The 23,716-nt window shown below is 42.7% G+C and overlaps 1 protein-coding gene across 1 annotated transcript in view; it reads right to left on the bottom strand.

Annotated features, from left to right (window-relative positions):
- gfra4a (GDNF family receptor alpha 4a) overlaps positions 1-22,138 on the bottom strand; it is a 109,555-nt gene extending 87,417 nt beyond the window's left edge. The window contains exon 1 of the mRNA XM_070920524.1: positions 22,081-22,138. Coding sequence (XP_070776625.1) covers positions 22,081-22,138 — 58 coding nt within the window. The remainder of the gene's footprint in view (positions 1-22,080) is intronic.
- Between the last annotated feature and the right edge of the window lie 1,578 nt (positions 22,139-23,716).

Here is a 23,716-nt window from a genome sequence, read left to right as displayed (position 1 = left end):
TCGTATTGTACAGCAGCTACTGAAAGTGTCGCATATGAGTTTAGTGACCAACTATTGATTCCTTGTTTGATTGAAATCGGTTTACAACAACATATGAACACATCTAGGTGCTGCATGCGACAGCTGCTTATCGCTGTTTTGGTAAACTTCAAACCTCAAACATGCCCTCAAGGTGAGAAACAGCCTTTTTACGGTGCCACATGGAAAACCACTCAAGCCTTGTCCACATCACAGGCTCTGATCACTTTAATCAGGTCCGAATCCAAACTGTTCTTCAGTCTTTCTTCCCCAAAAAGTGCTTTTCTGCACATTTACACCTCTAACTAGGAGGCTAAGAGAAGGTGTTTCAAGCCAAAGAGCTGAGAGGCTGCATTTAACATCAGCACTGCTGCGAACTCAACTTATGCATATAAGTTGAGAGAAAAAGCTAATGAGTATCAGAGTTTGAGACAGAAAGGGAGGAAGAGTGAGATAATGTAACTTCAGGGAGAGAGAGAGAGAGATAGAGGGACACATATTGTAATACAGCAGAGAAAGAAAAAGAGAGTGCTTATAAAACCTCAGGGACAGAGATAGGAGGATGAGTACACTCTATATAACCTCAGACATGCTGAGAGCTCTGATAGAAGACAGACGAGATACAGAGAGTGAATAAAACCTTAACGCAGCCTCGGACGGAATATAAGGACACTCTCAATGCCGTAGTCTCACTTTTACTACTGTAACTTTAAACTCAGAGATGAGTGGATGAGATATATACGTAACCATTATGACACTGGATGGTATGGGACAGAGACGGGAAGACGATTTACAAGACACACTACAGGACTGAGGAGTGAGATGAAGGGAAATACTGCACCGAGTAGAGAAAGAGCGACACAGAAGCTCTGCTCGTGTCTACCTATAGATGGGGGGGGGGTAATCCCGATCATGAAACACACTGCAGGCTTTAAGCTTCGGAGGTGCTTCCCCCCTCTATCGCTTGTCCTTTAGATGACTCAACTCACCGCCATCTGACGGGCACTTTTATACAGCTGCAAAGCCTCGTTCTGTTATGACAGAGGGCAGCTTGTGAAAGTCAGTCTCACTCTGTTTTTTGACACTTTAGCATCACAGCATGGTAGTGCTGACTACAAAGAGTGGGCTGGTCGTCTTAAGACTAATGTAACCTAAAACTGAGTATCTGTGTATGTGAATGAGCAGATTAATGAGGTTAGTTTAGTGTTTTCCTGATGTAGAGATCAGACTGCATGATATTTTTGCCTTTCAAGAGTTTCACAGGGTTCGATTAGGCAATAATAGACTTATAAATTCTTGCCACGACTTGATGCATATCACACAATCATAGCTTGCTTCTCTCACAAGTTGCATCATGTGAACAGGTGATTGGGAGGGAAGTGTCAGGTACTAATTAGAGTACATCCTTCCTCTCTTGCTTGTCCTTGTTTACAGTATGAGGAGCTGCGTCACGAAACACTATACGGGATAAATGAATAAATATGACATCTTGTGCCTTCTGCAGAATAAATCATGCCGTCTTCTCCAGCGGTAGTATCTGCAGTTAAGTGTATACCTCAAATCAAAACATGATTTGAGGTCCCTGCTCATAGCTGCAACCACCTACAGTTAGTTTTTCTCACCTAAAAACATGCTCTCATTAAAATGGTTTTCCAGAGGAACGGAAATGCTTGTTTTCTTTCAGCTGTGTATCTGTGAACTTTAAACTAAGGTGTAGAACAGATTTAACAGGTCCAACACCAGCATGATGTTCTGCTCTACCATGGATACAGAACCATGAACACTTGGAGAGGAGGCATGATAATCACCAAGTTTTCACCTGTGAGACTTTTCTGCAGTTCTAGTAATTATGTGGTGGAGGTGCATGTGGGTGTAAAACCGGCAGAGGAGCTTTGTCATCTGCATCCAGGCAAAAGGTTTCTGTAATAAACACATTAAGTCACTATATCAGTATTTTGTTGAGAACGGAAGGACAAAAGAAACTTAACAAATGAATCTAAATGACAACTTTCTATTCATGTGACAAAAAGAAAAACACCAAAATTGCAGTTCTGGCCCAGCAGTGAACATTATGCACAATGGCAGAAGTCCTGTTAGTCTGGGAAATGAGTACAGCATGTGTGATGCTTCTGCAGAGTGTAAATGAAAAACCATTTTGTTGCCAGTGTTACACCATTACTCCTTTTGGCAGCTATTTGAAAGTGTGCCTGTGTGAGTCCTTGTGTGTTAGCATGTCTATGATTCGTGGAGCATGTAGTATGAATGCATGCGTGCTTGTTTGTTGGAATGAACACCCTCATGTCACTGTTCAAATATGATCGTGTGGGACTGAGCATGTGCAGCATGAAATAAGCAATAAAATAATGTGTACGTATTGTTGCAAATGTCACAGCTGTAGGGGGAGAAATCTCTTTTAAATTATGGGTGGTCGGGTTTTTGTTTCATTCAGCCACAGCCTCAGTACATGTACATAAGATGTGATTTCACCGTCTTAACCTTTTCTATGAGGAGCAAATAATTTAAAAAAAATTAAATATAATGTAAATTAGCTCAATGTTACAGCTTAAGAAGCAGTTAAAATAGATCAAATTTCTATTTTCAATGTTTCATCAGTAGTATGACTCATCTATTAGCTTGTAACAATCTGATTTAGCTGAAAACATTTTTAAAGCTAACTTTAGCTCTGACAGGCTAAATACGTATATATATATTTTTCTCGCGCCATTCTCAGTGAAACATCTTATCCAAACCAAGTTGCTAGCTTAATTTGTGCAAAGGAAAATTATAAAATAAAAAGAAGTCGAACACGATGCGACACATCAAGAACTTGCTCAGGTGCTTAATTTCTCACAAGCGTCACAGGTAATATACCTCGCATCTGAGTGTCCATTTGTTGCTTGGTTCCATTTCTTGTCTTATTAGCATAAAAATATGGCTAAATATAGACATCATGAAACCACAATGGAATATTTTCCGCAGCTATAAAAAGGAGTTCAGTCAAAGACAATATTTATAGCATACATTTAGTTTTGCTCTTTCAGAGAGCTCTCGAATGATTCTGCTGGTGAACTAATCAATAAACATATACATGAACATCAAATCTTAAATCAACAATATCCCACAGCACATCAGGAGGAGGGGGGCTGGGGTGGCGGAGGGAGGGTATCAGCACAGCGATAGTGAGAAGTGTGACGCTGTGATGACGGGATGTTAGGCACCTGGTGAAGAGCCAGTGATTATGAAGCACGAATGGTGCAGCGACTTCAGGGCTCCACCGGACCCAAAGCTGTGCTTCTTCTTTTTAATTTAATTTAGTTGATTTTATTCTGGTTTTTTTATTGGTTATTGTTTTGTATGTATTCTAATGCTTTTCTTTGTTTGCTTATGTAAAGCACTTTGAGTTCCCTCTGTGAAATGTGCTATATAAATAAAGCTGCCTTGCCTTCAATTTAAATTTTAACAACCTCGAATATAAATCAAGGTGGCTGTATGGAATCACAATTCGGAGATAATGTTAAACAGTCAAACAAGAAAAAATCTCATGCAAAAGATTCTGGGTATTGATTCCTCGATGGCCTTTAGCCTCAATAACTTTCACCCACTTCTAAACTGGAGGAACTTTCTCTGCTGTTAATAATAACGTTATTGCTGTCACTATCACTCTCTAACTAGCAACAAGTCCAGACTAGTTTACTGGAGGATGTTGAAAGGCATTGTGGGAAAAGCAGTACATCACCGGTTGAGAAAAAGTGGATGCAAGAAGAACAAATTCTGTTCAGTTTGTCAGAAATAATTCCTGGATGAGGGTGATTTTTAACAGTGTGAGAGTGTCTGAGGGGTAATTTTCCTGTAAGTGCTTTGATTAAGGGCACCTTGACAGCCCTTAAGGGAAGAGTTCCTAATTTATGCACCACCTCCAGAGTTGCCCACGGAGTTGAACCCACAAACTTATAATCACACCTGAAAGAAACCTGCTTCTGCAGCCAGTCAGGCTCCTGCTTCCATTTATGAAGTGGACACATTTTTTCTTTCACCTCGAAGGCCTATAGAGGATATAATGGGAAGTGAAAAACACTGTGCAGAATGACACAGAGCTCCACTTAAGGTCTTTACATTCTGTTAAATGGAATTGAGGTGGAAATCAATTATGTGAAATTAGCACTTATTGCTAACTACCCTGCTCGCTGTTAGGAACGCACGTGAGAGTTGAACAGTGGGGAGATGCCTTTCTAAGTGTCAGAAACACTTCGTCATAGCGGGATCAAACCTCGTGTGGTTTTAACTGAGCAGCTCTGTGTGTGTTTGGGGGGGGGGGGTGAAGAAAGATGTAAGATCAAATGGTGCTGCGATAAATATGAGGGAAGGTGAACATTAACGCCCAGAGGCATTATTGCTGCTGTGTTTGATGATACTGACAGTCATAATAGAGTTCTACAGATGTTTAAAAAGCCTCAGCGGGGCCACGGCTGCTCTGAATGAAGAAAAAAAGGCGAGGGGGGAAAAGGGGGGGTGGGGGGGTAACCACTCACCAAAATATTCAGCAGGGAGCAAAACTGCTGTGGGAAAGCATTAGAGCGTTAGTACTGTCCACCAGGGAAAGAAAACAGACAACGGTTCACTCCCCTAATCTGAGACTTCCTGCTGCCTCAAACTCAGCTTCGTTTCCTTCTCCGAGGTCTCTCTCCATCCCAGAGCCCCGAAGAGGGAAAACAAAACGGCCAGAGCTGAAGTGAGGGGGTGAGGAGGTGAGGATGAGGTCCCTCCCTCCCTAAGAACTGAGATCTCACCTTGAAAAGGCATCGGCCTCCTTGATCAATCTTTCATCGCCGTCTCCCGGCTGTCGGCCTCTCACCCCACACACACCCCCCCTTCCTCCTCCCCGACTCCATCGCTCTTTGGCGTTACAGACCTGGAGAAATGCCTGCTGTACTGAATCACTCAGATGCTGTGTTTACAGACCCACCTGCCATTTCGCTATCTCCCACTCTCTATAACAGCATAGCAACAGATATCTGACCGCGGCTGCAACAATCAGAAATAAAACACAAGCAAACACTGGACGGCATGCACACAGTGTCCATACATTTATATAGCCTGAATACATATGAGTCTAAAAACAAAGCTCATAAAGTATTCAGTTTGAGTTACTGCGCTCATTCAGTGAGTGGTCCGATGGTGCTGACAGCAACTTTAATAGGATCTGTTGTTGGAAATAAGTTAATTAATCTTGTCTGCTTTCTGTCAACTCTCTCTTTCTTCAGCTCCCAGTTGCTCTGTCTTTTGTTCACCCCCAGTGTCACCTTTTAATCCCTCTCACAGTTAACGCTCTCATTTCATCCCTTCTTCTCCGATGCTGAACTCTCCCTCCGAGTGTCCCTTCTCTTCTATTTCAGTCTCAGAGACAAGAGCATTAAGAATGAGGGCCAGCAGGGAGATTTCTCAAGGGGCCCTGAGACGAGAAACGCAACGAAGGAGCTTGCTCATCTTTTTTAGCTTTTCTGCGTTCTTCACAGTTGCCCGCATACATACTCAGTGTTTCACAACAAGCCGTTTTTACGCAGACTATTTTCAGACCAGGTGTTGATGAAGGGTGTGCTTTCCGTTTGCAAGAGTGTTGGGCAACAAGGTAATAAACACAGGAATCTGCTGCAGTGTTTGAAAACATTTCTTGCGTTTAATGAAAGCCACTGAGCAAAGAGACTGTGCACAAAACTGTGCCAGCGACAGGTAACGTCTATCTGATGAAGTGTGCAGTGGGCAGAAGCAACTCAATCACACACGTGTTTCTTTTTATAAAGAGGGTTTATCAAAGAGAAAACAAATTAAAGAAGTTAAAAAGAGAAGCTCATGAATAAATATAAGCAACATACTAATTAATTTTGAGGAATAAACATCTTTTTTTCCTGATCTTTTAAAGGCTCATTAAATATCAAGTCACATGTGCAGAGCATGCTTAACACATACTGGCCTTAAACTCATATCTGATGGGAATCCTCCATTAGTATTGATGGTGTTCATCTTGTAAAGATTTCCCAGTGGGTCAGATACATCTTCATCTCCTCGGGTAGATTGTTTTTTCAGTGTTTTGTCTGGTACACATCGCCAACAAAACTGATTCCATGAGGGGTAATTACAGCAACCGCTGGAAACAAATCAGCGTAGCCAGCAATGAAATGTACTGATTTAACAAACCAGGATATTAAAGCCAGCAGACCTGGATGCAATAAAGTGGTACTAGAGGACAGTGGGAGATTATAGGGTTGAGAAACGGTACCAGTTCATTGCTTTTAGTGAGCATTGTAGACATAGACCATTACTTTGGGGTCATTACACAAAATGATTCACATACAATCCAATATTGTCAATAAACCAGACTGAGCATCTGTCTGCATGTGGAAGTCCGCTTTTAAAATTCAGAAGGTGAACTCAAACAGCGAGGAAATGCTGATTTGTTGATCTATTTTAGGTTGATCGCAGCTCAGCATTTGCTAACGGCGCCAGCAATGAATGTATCCACGGTTTGAGGGAGACGTTGGGCTTTCAGCCACCTGTCGGACAGCTGTGTAAAGCCCCGGTTCGTTAATACCTCTCCACCTTTGCACAGGTTTATGGCCACAGATCAGCAGGCTCAGTAACAAGGCTGACAGAAGCTTCTAACAAGTCAGGAGACAGGCAAACAGATGAACCTGGCAGCTCCTGTCTCTGAAGAGAGCGGCGAGGGAGGGAGGGTTAAGGATAAATGGGAATCATCCAGTCAAGCGTAGCTGAACATGCTAGCCGATCTCAATGAGCCCTAATGACTGGGCTGGGGATCAGCGTGACATGACTGGTCGGAGGATTTAGCAGACAGGGAGGCGGAATATCAGCAGTCCTGTGGCAGGAGGGCAACGGGGAGCGCAGAGGAACACTGAGCCGGACCACTGGGTCGACCGCTTCAAAACATAAATGTCAGGCATGAAAAGGAAAGTCACTCTCACATGCATGTCTACTTGTACTCGCCACACATGCGCGAACACACACGACCACACACAGAAACCATTACATACCCTGAAAAAAGTCGAACAGTCAGAACACTCAGTTCATCTAAATAAATTTGGGGATTTCGCTATCGCTGACTGGCAGAACATTTAACTGATTCAGAGTCGATGAAAGCGTTTCCATTTGCTGTTTGAAACACCCAGCGTCAAGCAGCTGCTTCCTGCCGTCCGTCAAAATTAGTTTCTCCCAAAAAAATTAGTTTCCCCTGTGGAAAACCTCTGCCTTGATTCAACTCCGGCCCAGAAAATAACATAATCATAATTTCAGTGTGTGTGGACCGTTTTCATCACTAAACCATTTCACGCAATAAACTGGCTCGTCAACGTGAGCTGAGGCCGCCACCATGGTGCCACACACAGAAACTTAAAAGGAGGAGGTTTGAATCTGCTCAGGGACCTTTGCTGCACGTCATTCTCCCCATGTTTCTCTCTACCATCCTGTGCAATAAAGACTTGATGCCATAAAAAGCAATGATGCTAAATGAACTTCACAGTTCGGCTGAACTCTTATACTGACAGTCGATCTAAAGGAAATGCAGTGCCTGTGGTGGAAAGCAACCAAGTACATTTACTTTACAATTTAAAAAAAAATTACAGTAAAAAGTTAATTACTTTTTTACTCCATTACATTTATTTAACAGCTATAGTTACTAGTTACTTGTCAAATTAATATATTACATTAAAAACACATATGGATAAGCTTGATAGATTATTATTATGATTATAATATTCAAGATTTAACCAGTGAACCACATTTCGGCCTTGTGACCACTTACAAAAAAGCACTAACCTCTTGGGCCCCTCGTCATGTTTCAGACCTATACAAGTTGTTAACAACCTCAACAAGCTAAAACACTAAAATGCTGCTTGCACATTGATATTTCCTTGTTAATATTACCCTATTATTTAATATTTGGTAAGTATAAGGGGCCAACTACTTCTACCTTTGATACTATAAATACATTTTGCAAAAGATACCTCTGTACTTTTACTTAAGACATTTGAATGCAGGACTTTTACTTGTAATGGAGTATTTCTACATTGTTGGACGGGTGCGTTTACTTTGAGTGGCTATAATCTATTAAAATGTTAAAACAATGTGAAAGGAGTCGCTCGGTGTCATGAACCTACAGAGAATCATCACCTGAATGTGCAGCTCCGCTCAGCTTTATGGAGCTTTACAGTGAGTTTCAGTTCATTGTTCAGCTGTCGGGTCCACAACTTTACTGCTTTGGTTCACTCTCACTGCTCTCATAGCATCGTTTTCGGGCCGCAGCAGGCAGCTAAACGTACATATACATAAAAAACCCACATTACACTACCTGCTCAGAAGCAAACAGCAGGCAGACAGACAGGAAGAGGAGGCCAGGAGTTGGTAGAGACCAAAAACAGAGCTAAAAGAGAGTGAACATTGGACTTACACGACTCCAAATGTTGCTCCGTAACTGCTTCACGTGTTTTGACGTATCAACTTACTTAGTGGCCAACAAAAAATCAGGTACTGCAGGTTTAAGTAAAGTCTTTCTTCCACCACTGCAGTGCAGAAACACCTTAACGATTAGCATTTTGCACCATGGAAGAAGACAAAAATGGTGTTTATCACTTTTTAATGTTTTCCAGTTATGATATAATAATCCATCTGTGGAGGGGGGGTTGTCATGAAACACTAAAAACAGTGGAAACGCACTGGTTGGAAACACCATCATCATCATCATCATCATCAAATACCAGTATCACTTTCATCACTATTAAATAATATTCACCCTCATGTCATCTGGTTGGAGAATATTTTTACCACCACAATGAGACAAGACTTACTGCACCTTTAATAAACAGATGTCTGCACATTTATCTTCACATAACATATATATACTTATATTTATGAATATAAACTCTACTACATAATACCTCAATGGATTTGAAACAAACCACACCATAATGACACATTTTTCCACCATACAATGGTCAAATCTTGCAGACTGTCACTTTAAAATGAGACACAAACAGACACTGCGTGGTTGTAATCACGATTGAAGAAAAAAAACCTAATGACAACAAATGCAAATATCATCAACTGTGAATAGCAGGAGGATGGATTTATCATTTAGCTAATCAAGAGGACCAGCAGAGAGCTGCTACAGTCAAGATGTGTGTTTCCATATGCTTCCCTCCATCCGCAAGTGTAAAAGTCTTCAAGGGAGCCAAGGAAGGTTGTAAATAACCTCAGCATAATCGTGTTGATTAGCCGCCATCGTTTTTTTTTTTTGGTCCAAGTGTTGTATAATTCACAGTTTAACAGCCAAGCTTGCAAATTGATAGGGGAAGAAATTGAACCAACATTATTGCCGTACGTGAATAAGTAATAATAAAAATGGGAGCGGAGGATGACAGTGCCCACAGATGCCAAGGATCTCATTCATTCTAGTTGTCACGACAAGCCGCGCTACAGCCTCAATAAAACCTTCGCCGCGCCTCATCATCTATCATGGCTCTGGCCTTGGCAGATTCTTGGCTCACTGTCTGAGGCCAGCCTCTTGGTCTTATAATGCGTTCTGGGCTCTTAGCCCCCCTCCGCTCAAGAGTGTACTACAACGTAGCTCCCAGAACACTTGAGTACTGGTACACCGTGTAAATCCTTAAACGATATTGATGGGGGCTGAAACCTCATGAACCCCATGAAGGCTGGGGTACGCTGAGGAGCATTCTTCTGTGGCTCGATGGCTTTCATCCAATCCAGTGGTTATCAAGATCAGACGGCGTCTTGTTCCATGGTGTGAACACGTAACCCTGGGTTTGTTCAGGTTGCTGATCACACAAGAGGTCACAGCAACTGACAGGAGAGGAGGGGGGGGGGCGGCTTTCACTTTATCTGCTGCCTTGTGGGATGGGAGGCGAATATAGCCAATCTGCGGCAGCACCATCCAAGCTCTACTTTACTTCCTCTTCTGTCTTTTAGGACCCCGTGTCCATTACCTTACTCAGATACCATCTGAGTAAGTCAAGTGGCTCTGACCTCAGAGGCTATCTACTCATAATCCTTCATCTCCACAAGAGTAGCGCTATTAAGGAGCAGTGAGAAAGCCTAAAGAAACTGCCAGAGCTTTGAGAGTGTTTGAAGCCAAGAAAACCCCAAAAGCTGCGTCTCATGTAGCTACTGAAGTGCTGGTGAAGAATCTAATACCTGACCATCTGGAGGATGGATGATGCGGTGGATTATCAAATAATTGAAATCTGTGAAAGGTCACCGGCATGATGGTGGGTGACCTTAAATCAATGGCAGTGGGGTGGGTCACACTTCAGTAGCAAGGCCTGAAGCCATAGAGGGCGAGGATTCAGGATCACACGGAAAGGGGGAAGGGCGATGGACAGAGTTAAAAGCAGCAAATTAAACCTAAAGATGAGACGTGCAGCGACCGAAGGGACGAAGGCGAGCCAGCAGTCATCTGGAAAAGACTTCCAATATTTTCCTTTACTCTTTTTTTTTTTTGGTTTTCTTCCTCTCTTCTCTTCTATCTCTCAGTTCTTTTTCCCCCTCACTCTGTCGTTTGATCTCGCCATGGCCCAAAGTCACCAGGCAGACGGGTTTTATATCTTATATTCACTGTTCCACATGAGGGAGCGTGTCTTAAAAAAAAGAAAAAAAGAAAGTCTTCTCAAAATAAATGAGGCTCTCTGAAGGCAAACGCAGACGATGACGGGGGCCAGGCCGGCACTGGCCATCGCAACAGGCATCAGTAATTCGATTTGAAGAAAATATCCAAGTGTGTATGTGTGTGCGCATTTGTGGTTTGAGGCAGCGATGGCGTGTAACTGCAGTCTATCTCTCTCTTACTTGTTCCAAAGGCCCAATCGGATTAAGACAGGTGTAGGTGTGGACTGTCCTCCTCCAACACCAGCATTTTGCTTTTGTTGCTTCTCCCTTTTTGTCGTCTCCACGCTGCTTACAAGTGTGACTAAAAAAGAAATGCGAGGGCTTGGCAGACTGCAATACCACAATGATCTGTAATGGATAACACCAGGGGAAAACATTTTCAATTTTCCAAAGAGATGAAAATCACTTTAGCAGTGGATGCCAGTGTTAATTGGCTGAAGAGCCGCTATAGTACAAAGGGCTGCGTGAGTGTTATCAATATTTTCGAGAAAACCCTCCGAGTGATGTGTGCGGTTGCAAGTGGCCAGTTTCTAAATGAACCGGCAGTCCTACTCAACGAGCATATAAAGAAAAAAAAAATCAATATCTCTGTTAACTGCCTATTGTTCCAAATAAGAAGCACCAAAAGGGCTGCAGTCAATATAGTGCTACTGTCATCGTCTTTAAAAACACAGGCTTCGACTGTGATTGACTGGCACACCAACATACACCCACGACCTAATTGGAATTTACTCAGAGGAAGACAAAGAGAGGCAGCTCTCTCTATCACTGACAGGATGCCATGAGGCCTGGGGAAATTGAATTCACATCGAGAGGGATTTAATTAGACCACTTTGTACCTTTCATTGCCGCTGAATCCTATTTACATCCATTCTTGTGTTACTAAGCTTCCTTACCTTAGTTTTATTGGCTCAACTAATCTTCAGGTCTCATTCTTTTTAAAAATGAGCATACGACGTGTTGGAGGCAACGAGATCAGGGTTTCATCTATTTAAATCGCTCAGTTTGGGAGGACAGTTTTATTTAACCCTTAACTACACATATCTGCTTGACCACATGGTTGACATAAAAAAAAAAAAACAGTGCAAGAAAGTCACATGTTCAAACGCCACGACATCTAACGTGTCCATTCCTGTGTTCATAAGAGGGGTACTGCAACACAAATCTGTGATCCCACTGATGAAATGTGAACATGTACCAGATGAAACAGGGAAGAAAAGCAACAAATTCCTTATTACATTGTGTGTAGCGTGTCAATCACGACACTCTAAAATCCCCTTTGAAATAAATCGGGGGAAAAAAATGCATTTAGATGTGCCGGGGGAAAAAAAAAAGACCTTGAAGGCAGGATTTATCAGCTTAGCTAAAGGGAGATGATCCACTGAGCGGAGATAGGAAGGGGTTGCCCCATCTTATTCTGAGTTTAGCTGGAGACCCAGAAAAAGCTTCATATGATATTCACATTGAATCCATCCCAGGGGCTGTAGGACATACATGTATTGATAGTTTAAATAAAACCCATGTATCTTTATAAAAAACCTGCTCTCACATTAAAAGCTTCAACTTGAGGCTGGTTTGTTGGTAGTCCCGCCCTCCTGCCAATCATCTGAGTGAAGTTTGTGTCAAAGATCTTTAGTTTAGCTTAGAATTATCACCACCTCTGCAGCCCCCCACAGCTCTAGGGTCCGGTTCAGTGAAAAGGCTTTGATAAACCTACAGTACTACCTGCCCAGGACCAGTGGGCTCAGAAGAGCATGTAGCCGATACAGAGCCTGATATTTTCCTTAAGAGTTGGTGGAGACCAAACCAGAGATAAAAAGAGAGTGACTATTAGACACTAATTCGTCAGATGGACTAAACCAAATGCAAAACTGCTTTATGTGCAATTAGGCAACCATTTGCTAACAGATTCACCCTATCAACTTTATCTTTGACACTCTATCAATACTGCTTCTTACTGCTTTCTTTTCATTCATTTTCAGTTGACATGGAAGCTGCAGTAATGGCTATCAAAGACGTGCAGGTTTAACAATTTCTATTTTTGTATGTTGTTTTACAACAACTTCTGCAGCTGTGTCAATCTTATCTACACCTGTCACCGTTTTGTGGAAGCCCAGATTAATCAACTGTTTCTCCAATCAGCGCAATCCGCTCATTAGTTAAACATCGCTGAACAAATCACAGATGTGGGCGGTGATTTAGAGGTCTGGAACGGGGCTACAATCATTATTGTTGCCAAAACCTCTCTGTACTTAGTGATTACAACCGTTCTCTTTGTTGACAGATAGTCAGATTGTGTTCTAAGGTTAAAGTAGGTTTATCTCAAAACCATTGGTAATTAATACTCTGTTTCTGATAAGTGTAAGTTTTTATGTCAATTTGGTATGAAAAATGTCTTTAAACACTATACACCAGGCAGAAACAAACTTAACCATTAACCCTGCCACAGTTGCAGAATTCAGCCAAAGTTTACCTCGAATCCAAAAGAGAATTGATTTAAACTGGTGAATGTTTTATTAGGTTTCTCCAAAGTGTAATTTCTTGCCTCAGGTTGCCATTAGCAGTTTGGGCAACAGAGTTTTAACTTTGCTAATTGGACATTTCTGCCCCAACTTGAGAGTCGTAGTTGACTTGACTTCTTAAGTTTTTACCGTATTATTTTGTATTTGTATTATTTCTTGTCCTGATGATTCAGTGACAGTGACAATGTCTATTTAGAAAACAGGACTTTTATATCTGGAAGCGTGGCTCACCTGACGTGACTCATATATCTTATGGTTTAAGATCCCGAACATCGCCACAAGACTGTTTTCAGTACACACGAGGTCACAGAAAATACAAACTGATAGAACATAGCATATGGTATTTGTTTAATATAATTTCTTATACAAAAACACTGCATAGTGTAGTAGTTAAATCAGACCCTGTGTTATAAATATTCTTGGAAAAGAGACAAGACACAAACTGCTCTATCATTACTGCCAATAAATAGTTTTTTTTTGCCTCACATATCTTTATGAATTCTTGAACATCTTCCATTTTTTGTAGTTTTTTCCGTCTGCCTGGGTGATGACGAGTAACATGCAAGACAAAAAGATAAAATCAGCTGAGTGGCCTGCGACAGACTACAGAGTGGAAACCATGTAAAAGTGTTGAGCCGCAAACTCTTTCATTAGCCCTCATAAATGTTATCTGGCACATATCTGAGACAGGCTGGGTGGATCGCCTGCTGCGATTTGGCCCGTTCTACACATCCCCGTCCTCCTCCACCTCCCGTTGGCTTAGTCAGTTGACAGCCTGGCACTGAACCTGATTCCTGAGTCCCGATTTCACACTCTTCCTCTATTTCTATCTCAACAGGCTGAGCGGAACGCCACAGCAGAAACTGCAGCTCTGATTAGAAACCAATTAGCTCCCCAGATCCCGGGGCCCCTGCAGAAGAGCTGCAAGATGTCATCTCGATTCTGGGATCTCTGCTCCCCCTCTGCCTCCTGCTGGTCTGCTCTCATTTGCTGGGAGTTCTCAGGGAAAAGTAAGACGGCAAGTGGAGGAGCTACTACTTTAATATGACCTAACCTAAATGTGAGCTGTGGCACGCAGAGATGGATAACCCTAAATTATCTTTGTTATATTTTTGGCTTCTGCATTGAGGATGACGTTTTCAGTGAATGAAATAAGCCAGTCTGTTCATTAAAATAAACAGGGACAGTTGATTAAAAAAATTCACATTAACGTTTTTGATACCATTCATAATCCTCAGAGACAACCCTGCTGCTACGGTAATAATGTGTCTGGCGTACAGTAAAACAGATTCTTTTCTGGTAGAGAGATCTGGTAGCAGAACTTTCAACTGAATAACAACTCTGGTAATAGGCTTTCTTTAATTCTCTTTTTCACCTGCTCACAAACGTTTCCGTCAAGTACTAAGATGCAGTCCGTTTCAGGACCACAGAAACATTTCCAGACTCTTGACAGACATTTTGGCCTTGCCGTTTTCAATATCTGCAGTCGAGAGAAGCTTTCCTTGTTACGAATTTGTGTCCTCCATTCCAACAAAACAAGTAACATGAGCCAGCAGAAGACTCTTGTGGGTTAAACTGGGCTTACTGGACATGTTTAGGGTGACTAGCTTTTGCAGACACACTGTAGACAGACAAAATTTAAAAAAAAAACTTGCTAGCCAAGCAACATTACAGGTATTATTATTTAAAAGTAACAGGCTCATTCTATATCATAAACTCTGCAAACATTTCTAGTCCTTGAATGTACCCACTTCTCCAAACATCACGACCATATAAAAAGACGACAGTCTCAATACGAGCTTTCCTATTGCCATCTGGGTCAAGACATGAGTTTTTAGATTTAGATTAGATTGTAGATTTTTGAGTGTGCTGTTGATGTACACTATTGTCCCAGAATACAATGCACAAGGGGAACGGAGGAGCTGCGCACAGCTGCAAAAAATGAAAACTAATTATGGATGGTGGTGAAACATCTCCAGTCTTGTCTTGTGAAGTTGAAGAGGCAGTATAATTCTTAAGTCACAGTCTGATTGGTGTCAAAGCGCAGATATTGTATAATTTCCTGTCAGAAACAGTGAAGAATGTTGATTTCTTGTCTTCTAACTGCAAAAACAGTCAACAAGACAACACAGAAAAGAATAGGCAGAAAAGCCTTTGCAGATTATGGACACAATCGTGTGAATGGAAGCCAAGGCCTTGTGATTATCAACAATATTTTTATGTCGGCTTCACTTATGCAAGATAAGAATATGATTCTCACCTCCGGCACCTCTCTCAATAAATGGTGGAGTAATAAAAGCCTTTATATTGTAGGCTCTGGACAATGCTTTGCATCAGTCGCAATGAGTCACTGAAAGTTCCTTATACAGTACTTAAATATGCACTGACAGACACTCTTACTGTGAACACTTGATGAAGGGCCTTGAAGTCTTGCTAGCTTGTTTCATTACCACTTGTCATTCTCCCTGCCAATCCAACTCTATGCTACCTTTTTCCCCCCACTCAAACTTTTTCTTCTGATTAATTGCAGCCTTTTAGGCTTTCTCACAATCAGCCTGGAGCATTTTGCAGCCTTTTCATTACAAAGTTAAATGTCTGGCTATGGAATACACTGGCAGTAAATGCCATATCCTTTCAGCAAGGCAAGGGCAGGGTAATTGTCTCTGTAGCATTATCGTCCCTCAACAAAAGCCAGTGGAAATGACAGGGTTTTAACATAATAAGGAGCACTGTCACTTTGGTTTCATCCCACAAAATCCTCCCTACCAGCATCAGTGCTACAGTTTGATTCCTTCTATTCCAGGGAATGTTTATCTCCATCTTAGTGCCTCCATTTTGCTCTTTTCTCCACTGCCGATGGCCTGTAATTGCTTCCATCTGCTCTTTATACATACAGTATTACTTGTCCTGGCAGAGACAGCACGGAGCAGTGAGAAAGCCAGTAAGACAGCGAAGAACAACCGGCTATAAATGTCAACTAGTCACCAATGAAACACACCCAGCAATCTGATCTTTATGTTTCAACTCTTGTTGAGTCATGATGACAGTTAGAAAACAGTTTGTTTAGTTTAGTTAGCTTGCAAAGTGTTATCTCTGTGACGAGACAGTTGACAAATTAAATCAATAAATCAATCAGACAAGATGGATTGAGTGTCAAAAAATGATATCTGCAAATGCGAATAGCCTGGGTGCAGATTGAAAGCCATCTCTACCATCTCTTCTTTTGGGATGTACAGCGACAGGTGTTTTGCATAAACAACGATCAGGGGGCGGCGCAGTAAATTTGAGGCTACAAACTTAGCCGACGCACCGGAGGTCTAAAGAGCAACTTTAGCTCTGGGGAAACGCTCTACAGAGGATACATATCTCCTCTCTGTTAGATGCCCAACGACAGCTCCAGCCTCATGGAAAAAATAAATCCCCTCTCTCGCTGTCACACACGGCTTATTCGCATTCACATTCAGATCCCCGACTTCCCGCTATGTTTGCTCCTGTAATTCTCCGACACTATTCTCTCGCTTCTCTCTGTCAGAGGAACTTGAAGGCACGAAGAAGTATCCACTATAAGAGAAATCAAGAAACTGTTCAACGCAGCACCAGCAATGGGGTCCCGGTGAGAGAGAAGGGTGAGCATGAATTATACATGTGTCAGGGGGTGGCGGTGAGGGGGTGGGCTTCAGATTTGTCAGAATAAATGCATAAAGCGCATACTTGCAAAAACCCATAATATTATCCGTCACAATTCAAGGTTACCAAACATGCAAGGAGCAAATTATTCATTCCCATACAAAGCATAGTGATGAGGCTGAATAACTGCTGAGAGCGTTTGGTTTGGTTACACGGGAGGCCTTTCCATGTGTGCGAGTTTGTGTGTGGGGTTGTTAATTAGGAAGCTATATGTGTGGAGTGAAATGTTCATCTTAGGATCTATAGTGTGTATCCGTTATGTGAAACTCTGTCTTTAAAGACACATTAATTAACACTCTTACATTGACACCAATTCAAATGGCTACGTGGGTCCATAGTGACAGAAATACACCCACTTCTGTTTTTACCAAACAAGCTCTGATAAATCCCCTGTACGTATCACTACCTGCCCAATGCCAAAAAGCAGACAGACAAAGTTAGCAACTAAAAGTTGGAGCATGTAGCAGCTAAGACGCATTTTTTTGGTGGAAAATAAATAGGCAACGGTTTGCTAAAATGTTAGCCAGAAGTGTTTTACCAGGTAATGATGTGTCAGGGCTGTGTTACATCCAGCTTCTTCTTTCTGCCCCCTTGTGGCCAAAAATCCATTAATGCAGCTTTAAGAAAAATAAACCATAAAAAACACTACTGCTTGAGAAGTATCCTGCATTGCTGGGCCCGGTTTGGTTTTTGGTTGTGTATTCCTGTCCGTAAGTAGTCAAGCAGTCACCACCGAGAGATGCACTGATCAAACTTTTTCTCTCCTGATAGTGAACATCAATCCGATACCGCTGCTGTCGTTCTCCCAAATTTAAAATCTGTATACAGCGTGGAACTCATCGGGATCATGCAACCAGGGATTGCTGTGGCTCCACATCTGAGTTGGTCGCCCACAGTGACTGATAGTGAAAATACTGAATTTCATAATGACATTGACAGAGAAACTGTATTTAATGGATGAGTCACGTCATGTCTGATACGAGACCGCTAAAATGGGTCAGTATTGGCACAAGGATCGGGGTGAATCCCGACCATCAACAATGTTAGTCCCCCATGGTCAGAGAAAGGCTTTGATTCTTAAGTCCAGACCCACCATCTGGCACCGACATTCAATAATCATACAGACAGAAATCCATCTCAGAGGAGGCAGACAGACCAGTTTCTTTACACAGACAGCAGCTTCAATTCACAAGAATGCAATGAAGCCGCATGTTAGACTCTCCCATGCTAGAAAATCCCTAATTGCTATTGGTCTTCCCAACTACATGTAAAGCTCACATCTACACGCAACAAAGTCATGCAGATGTCAACACTGGAGAGAAAATGTAAGACATCACTTGTTGCAGACAAAACCCAAGAATTCAGTGCACATTAAACATGTGATTTCTAACAGTGTTCAGAGTATCTGAAGTTGTACTTTTCTTCTAAAAATGAGATAATTCTACCGCAGTGAAGTATGGAAGGACTACTTTAAACATCAATTCAACTGGACTGGAAAGTTAATCAGTAAATAAATACCTAGTGAGAAATGGTAATCAACAGTCAGCTTACTCTCAGTACTGCAATCTCAACACTGTAATTACTTTTGGGTAACTTTGCTCTAGAGTCCTCAAAATATGAAATCAAAATGGCTCTTTAGTTCCAATCAGTGATTTCAAACGCTTTTCTGACATAATCAACAGCCAAACCGTGATTAGCTACAGTATAAAATGACTCAGTGTGTAAATAAGCTGAAAAACAACTAGTCAGTCATTTCTTTAGAATCAGATAACTACTTAAAAACTGTTTGGAAGTAATAATTTGACCGTTTGTTTCGTTAGTCATGACTCTAATCACGTCCAATAATTTTATAATCAAAATGGAACGTTTCCTGTCTGAACATTTTTTGCACAATTCGACAATTACTTCATTTTAGCGTCTGTAATTTGATCATTGTGTTCTTTTTCCCCACTGAATGTAACTGATGACAGCTACCACTTTGAAACAGATTACACATAATCAGCTGTTTGCCAAAACAGGCTGATATAAAATCAGCAGTGGATGATTCTTCCAGTCCGCGGGGCCTCTTTGTAGGACGTGATAGTGGGCCCCCACCATGATGAATCTAATCTAAAGCCACACACCAGTTTGCCTTTCTTAAGGGCCCCTGCAGTTTAACGCATCCTCAAATTGTTCACACCTTCCCTCCGCTGCCCCTGTGAGGAACCAGTCACCACAAACTCACGCTGGGAAAAATATACATACCACCTTCAAGTAGTGAGCCGTTTATGTTTATGATTATTACTTCTTCCCAGCCAATTACTGCTGTGTATATAACAAGATTCCCCATATGTAAAACAGTACAAACCTGCTGCCATGTTGCAAATGGCGAGATAGGGTGTGTTCATTTACTGCCTACCATTAGAGAAGAATAATATGCAGATGAACCTGGTCAACTAATTACAGTAATGATTGCAAAATGTTCAGAGCGGTGTGGGCAGATAATCACTGGAGCATCACAAGACTGAGCAGCAAATATGCTAATTTAAATCTGAAGTAAATAGGGGCTTGTTTTTTTCCCTTCTTTTTTTTAATGCACGATTTAACTCCCGTAAGTTAACGACACAGCATGCTAATCTTGCATACATCCACTTCATACAACTCGCTCCATCAGAAAGACACATTAGATTGGACAGATATTATTGCAGCCCCAGACACCACATGTATTTTTAAAACCTTGTTAGGCCTGGCAAGTTGTAGAGGAGCACCTCAGGGAAGAGAGCTGCATGCAAATACAAACACACACACACACACACACAGCAGCCAGTACGTCCTTTTAAACCGAAATGTCCTCATAAGGAGAGTGGGCTGTGAACTGCAGGTCCTCAGAAGTACAGCTAAGCCAGTCTGCACACACAAACACCTGGGAGCGACTGCTGTTGGTAAGCGTGCCCGAGGACACTTTGGCAAAAGATGCTGAAGGAACTGATGCTGCCTTCAATTACTCCATGAAAGCTCCAATTTCAGTTGTAAATATGACTTTTCTCACATTTGAGAGCTCTTCGTTGGACATGATAACAAAATGCAACCCATGAATCAAAAGTGGGCTTTTTTTCTCTCCATGGTGTTAGATGTTTTACTTAAAATTCAAGTGATGCTGCGCTACTTTGCATGACAAACGAGACGACACAGAAAATGCATCACTAAAAAGTTAAAGCAAAAATACAGTCGCAAATATTTACACTAAACACCAAACATAAACGTCCGATAATAAATCAGGCTTACATGAATCGACTTGGCGTACTCGGCGTACATGCTGCGCCTTATCGTCAGCAACTGCAACTCAGATTTAGTGGCAAATTCCAAACTTCCCATTTGTGTTTATCACTTTTCCCCCCCAAGAATCGTTCAGGTGCACTCATCTCCTAACATTTCTGACAGCACTTTAAGACTCATTTGCTCCTCCCACTTTGATTTCCCTCCTGTGGATTCAAACCCGACCACCTGCCTCTTCCCCTCTCTAACCTTCAGGCTAAAGCTGCTTCAGTTCCTTTGATCCCCCCCCCCCCTTCTCTGTGCGCCTGCCTCCCTGTGAGGCTGATGGACGGGATCATGAGGCCCTGGGTTAGAAACTCTCTGCCGTTTTGACACATCTATTTGACAAGGTGAGAATATCTGTGGAGAAAAGACTAGGACTGACTGCCCCCCCCCCCCCCCCCCCCCCCCCCCACACACACATCTTGCTTTCACTTACCCACCCGTCTCGTGTCTTGAGTGACAGCTCAGCATGGTGACACACATTTTACATATGATGTGAGAAGTGAGGGAAGGCGGAGTAGACGTAATAGCACCACTTCCTTTAGGGAAAGTGTGGCGGAGAGAAGTGCTGCAAGTGTGTGTGTGTGTGTGTGTGTGTGTGTGTGTGTGTGTGTGTGTGTGTGTGCGCTCAGGGTTCGAGGTAGTGGAACATCTTGTTGAATTTCCAGCACACACACGCCATACAAGGCTGTTTTCAGTGTGCCTCGTGAGTGGCTGAAATCTCAGCTGCAGCAAAGGGAAATGGAGTCTGAGATGTAGAGCTGTCATCATCGAGGCTATAAATCTCACAAATACAAATCCTTTCGTCCATACGTCCCGTTTCCAGTCCGCATTCTCTCTGCAGGAAGGGGGCTTTTTTTTCTCTCCATGGTGAGGGGATTTTGCAGAACAGAGTGCAGCAGAATCAAAAAGTCAGTTTGCACCACAGATGAATTTTAAATTAGACCAGTAGAAAACAGCACTGGCATTAGAAATGACTTGCACCAGCTGGCACAATGAGAGGTGTACAGGTAACATGATTAATAGAGTGTGTGCATGTGGTTGTGTGTGTGCGGTGCTGGTGGTCGTTGCTCATGGATTGAGGGCTTGATTTGATCCTGCACACCACTTTGTTTGGGCAGTTTTATGCTTCTTACACACATGCACAAATGCGGGCGCTCACATACAAACACCTCACACACCGGCTGCCACTCCGCTCCGCCCCCAGCACACACACACACACACACACAACACACAACACAATTCACCTGCACGAGCGCGCACACCACGTGCATGCGCAACAATAACCACACAGGCTGGGAGACGCGCGCACACACCAACACTTTGAGACACACTTGTCTGCATTGGCATTTTCGCAGTCAAACGGGGGACCAGCAGCAGCTGCAGCGGCGGCTTTGGTGGCGAAAAACAATTTTTAGACCATATTTTCTTTTCAAATCTATCCTCACATCATTTGCATACACATGGGAGTACATACGGGGCTGCTGGGTGACACAGAAATTGCTCTACTGCTGAGAAAAGACATGCAAGCGTCTCTTGAGTGGAGACAATCTGGCGAGTCCCGCCGCTTCATTACTGTCAGTCTCCCATCAGATAATATTTTGCGGTCTTTCTGTGTGGTCCCTTAAAAAAACACAGCATCCCTGCTCAGGCCGGGACCCTGTAGTGCATCTGCTCACATTAACACAACTGACTGATCTCGCAGGGAAATAAATATCTCATCATGCAACTTTGAGTACGGACTCGTTAAAGGACACTAGCAGAGAACAGGTCTTATAGGAGCCGCAGCGACCATCCGCAGAGCAACGCGTTCATTTCGAACAAGTTCAACTGTGCTGAATTACATTAGAAGTGTGCTTCAACTTACCGATAAGAGCCAGCTGTAAGAAGTACAGTCCGAGGAAGTCCATTATGGAGTGCGACATTAATTCAAATGGATGCAATCCCGGGCGAGTGATGCTGTGCGAGAATAAAAGCCCTCTGTTTGTTGAAATTGGCACCGAAATTAAGACCGAAAGAATGGCAGCTATTTCTCAAGTGATGACTGGCCGCTGACGCCGGAATCCACAGCCTTGCATGAAAAAACAGGAGCGCAGCAGAGCTTCATCTTTTAACAGTCAAACTTTTGTCATGAAGGAAAAATTGGTTACAGCTGCGCCAAATCAACGCAACGCCGAGGAGGGGGCAGAAAAAAGCAGTTCGTTCCTTAGGTCGAAGAAATCTTACGCGTATTGAACATCCCCCGGCCGTTTCATCCGTCCGTCCTGAGCGGCTGCTTCCTCTCCTCTTCGCCTCCACCTGCGCACCGTCTGGAAACTGCGGATGAATCACAGGGGCGCGTTGCTTTGCGCACTCCGACCTGCGAGTCCCACAGTCCCTGTGATCCTCTGCTCCCGGGCGGGTCGGCCGGAGATGCCCAGCCCAGCTCGTTTAAAAATCCAATCTTGGCCAAAGTTGAAAGAGGACAAGTTAAATCGATAGCCTATTTCATACTGCCATAAAATGGAAACAATGAAACAGCGTAAAATGGTGCATAGTCTGTATGGGTGGGTAGACCATATCCACACTTCTCTGAAAGTAGGTTATTCCCCCCCCAAAAAAAAGAGAATCCACCACAGTCAACCTGCAGGAGAATCATTGATTTGGAGGCAGTTGAGAAAATATTTTAGGGGCCAACAGCAGCAGAAGCAGCAGAGAAGGAGCAGACAATAAAAACAGAGGCAGGCTGACTCACAGTGTCTGTGCCTCTTAATGGTGAGAATGAAGAGACCATCTTGCAGCCAGCATGGGCTGTTTGAGGCTACCTGCTGTCTAATGTGCTCATGCTGGTCTCGTTTCAAAACAGAACAAAGAACAATCTAGTTTGATCTTGGTTTTGGGGACAGAGGGGCCTGATTGACGCTCCATTATTGTTTTGAGACATAGCCTACTTTTTTTTTATCAACAAGAAATATGTTTGCCACGCAGCCCCGAATAATTGGATTAAGCCTGTAGAAGCAGCACTCCATAAATCATGGAGAATATTTAAATTCTTCATACTGACAGCTGTTATGGGTGCCTCTTTTTTTACATTTTTCTTTTGGTCAAAGCCTGAATTATTTTCAAGTCGTTAAACTCACACTCTGGATGAGAAATTAATTTTTGAGCGGTTTCTCTGTTGGGAGTTGTTTTGCCTCCTCAAGCTTATTTTTGGAATTTTTACAGCATCTCGGGGACACTTTCATCCAAAACCTTGTTTGTGCAGTATGTAAAAAAGGCTGACACTCACGGAAACGTGGGAAGGATCATACTCTGTTTCTAAAGAAGAAGCTGCATAACCTCAGCAGACAAACTTCTGTTCAGCATTTAGTTTTTTTTTCTGAGGAGAGTGGGCAGTCTACTTCTCTCAGGGTTTGCTTATACTGAGACAGTCGGCAGGTTTAGAGGAAAGATACTGCGAGAGAAGAGGTGTTTCTAGGAGGATTTGTTCTCCAAGGCCAGCAGCATGTACGGCTCAGAGGCCA

This window comes from Enoplosus armatus, chromosome 15 (genome assembly GCF_043641665.1).
Source record: "Enoplosus armatus isolate fEnoArm2 chromosome 15, fEnoArm2.hap1, whole genome shotgun sequence".
Taxonomy (NCBI): Eukaryota; Metazoa; Chordata; class Actinopteri; order Centrarchiformes; family Enoplosidae; genus Enoplosus; species Enoplosus armatus.
The sequence above is the reverse complement of the archived record's forward strand: the minus strand, read 5'-3'. Positions and strand labels throughout refer to the sequence as shown.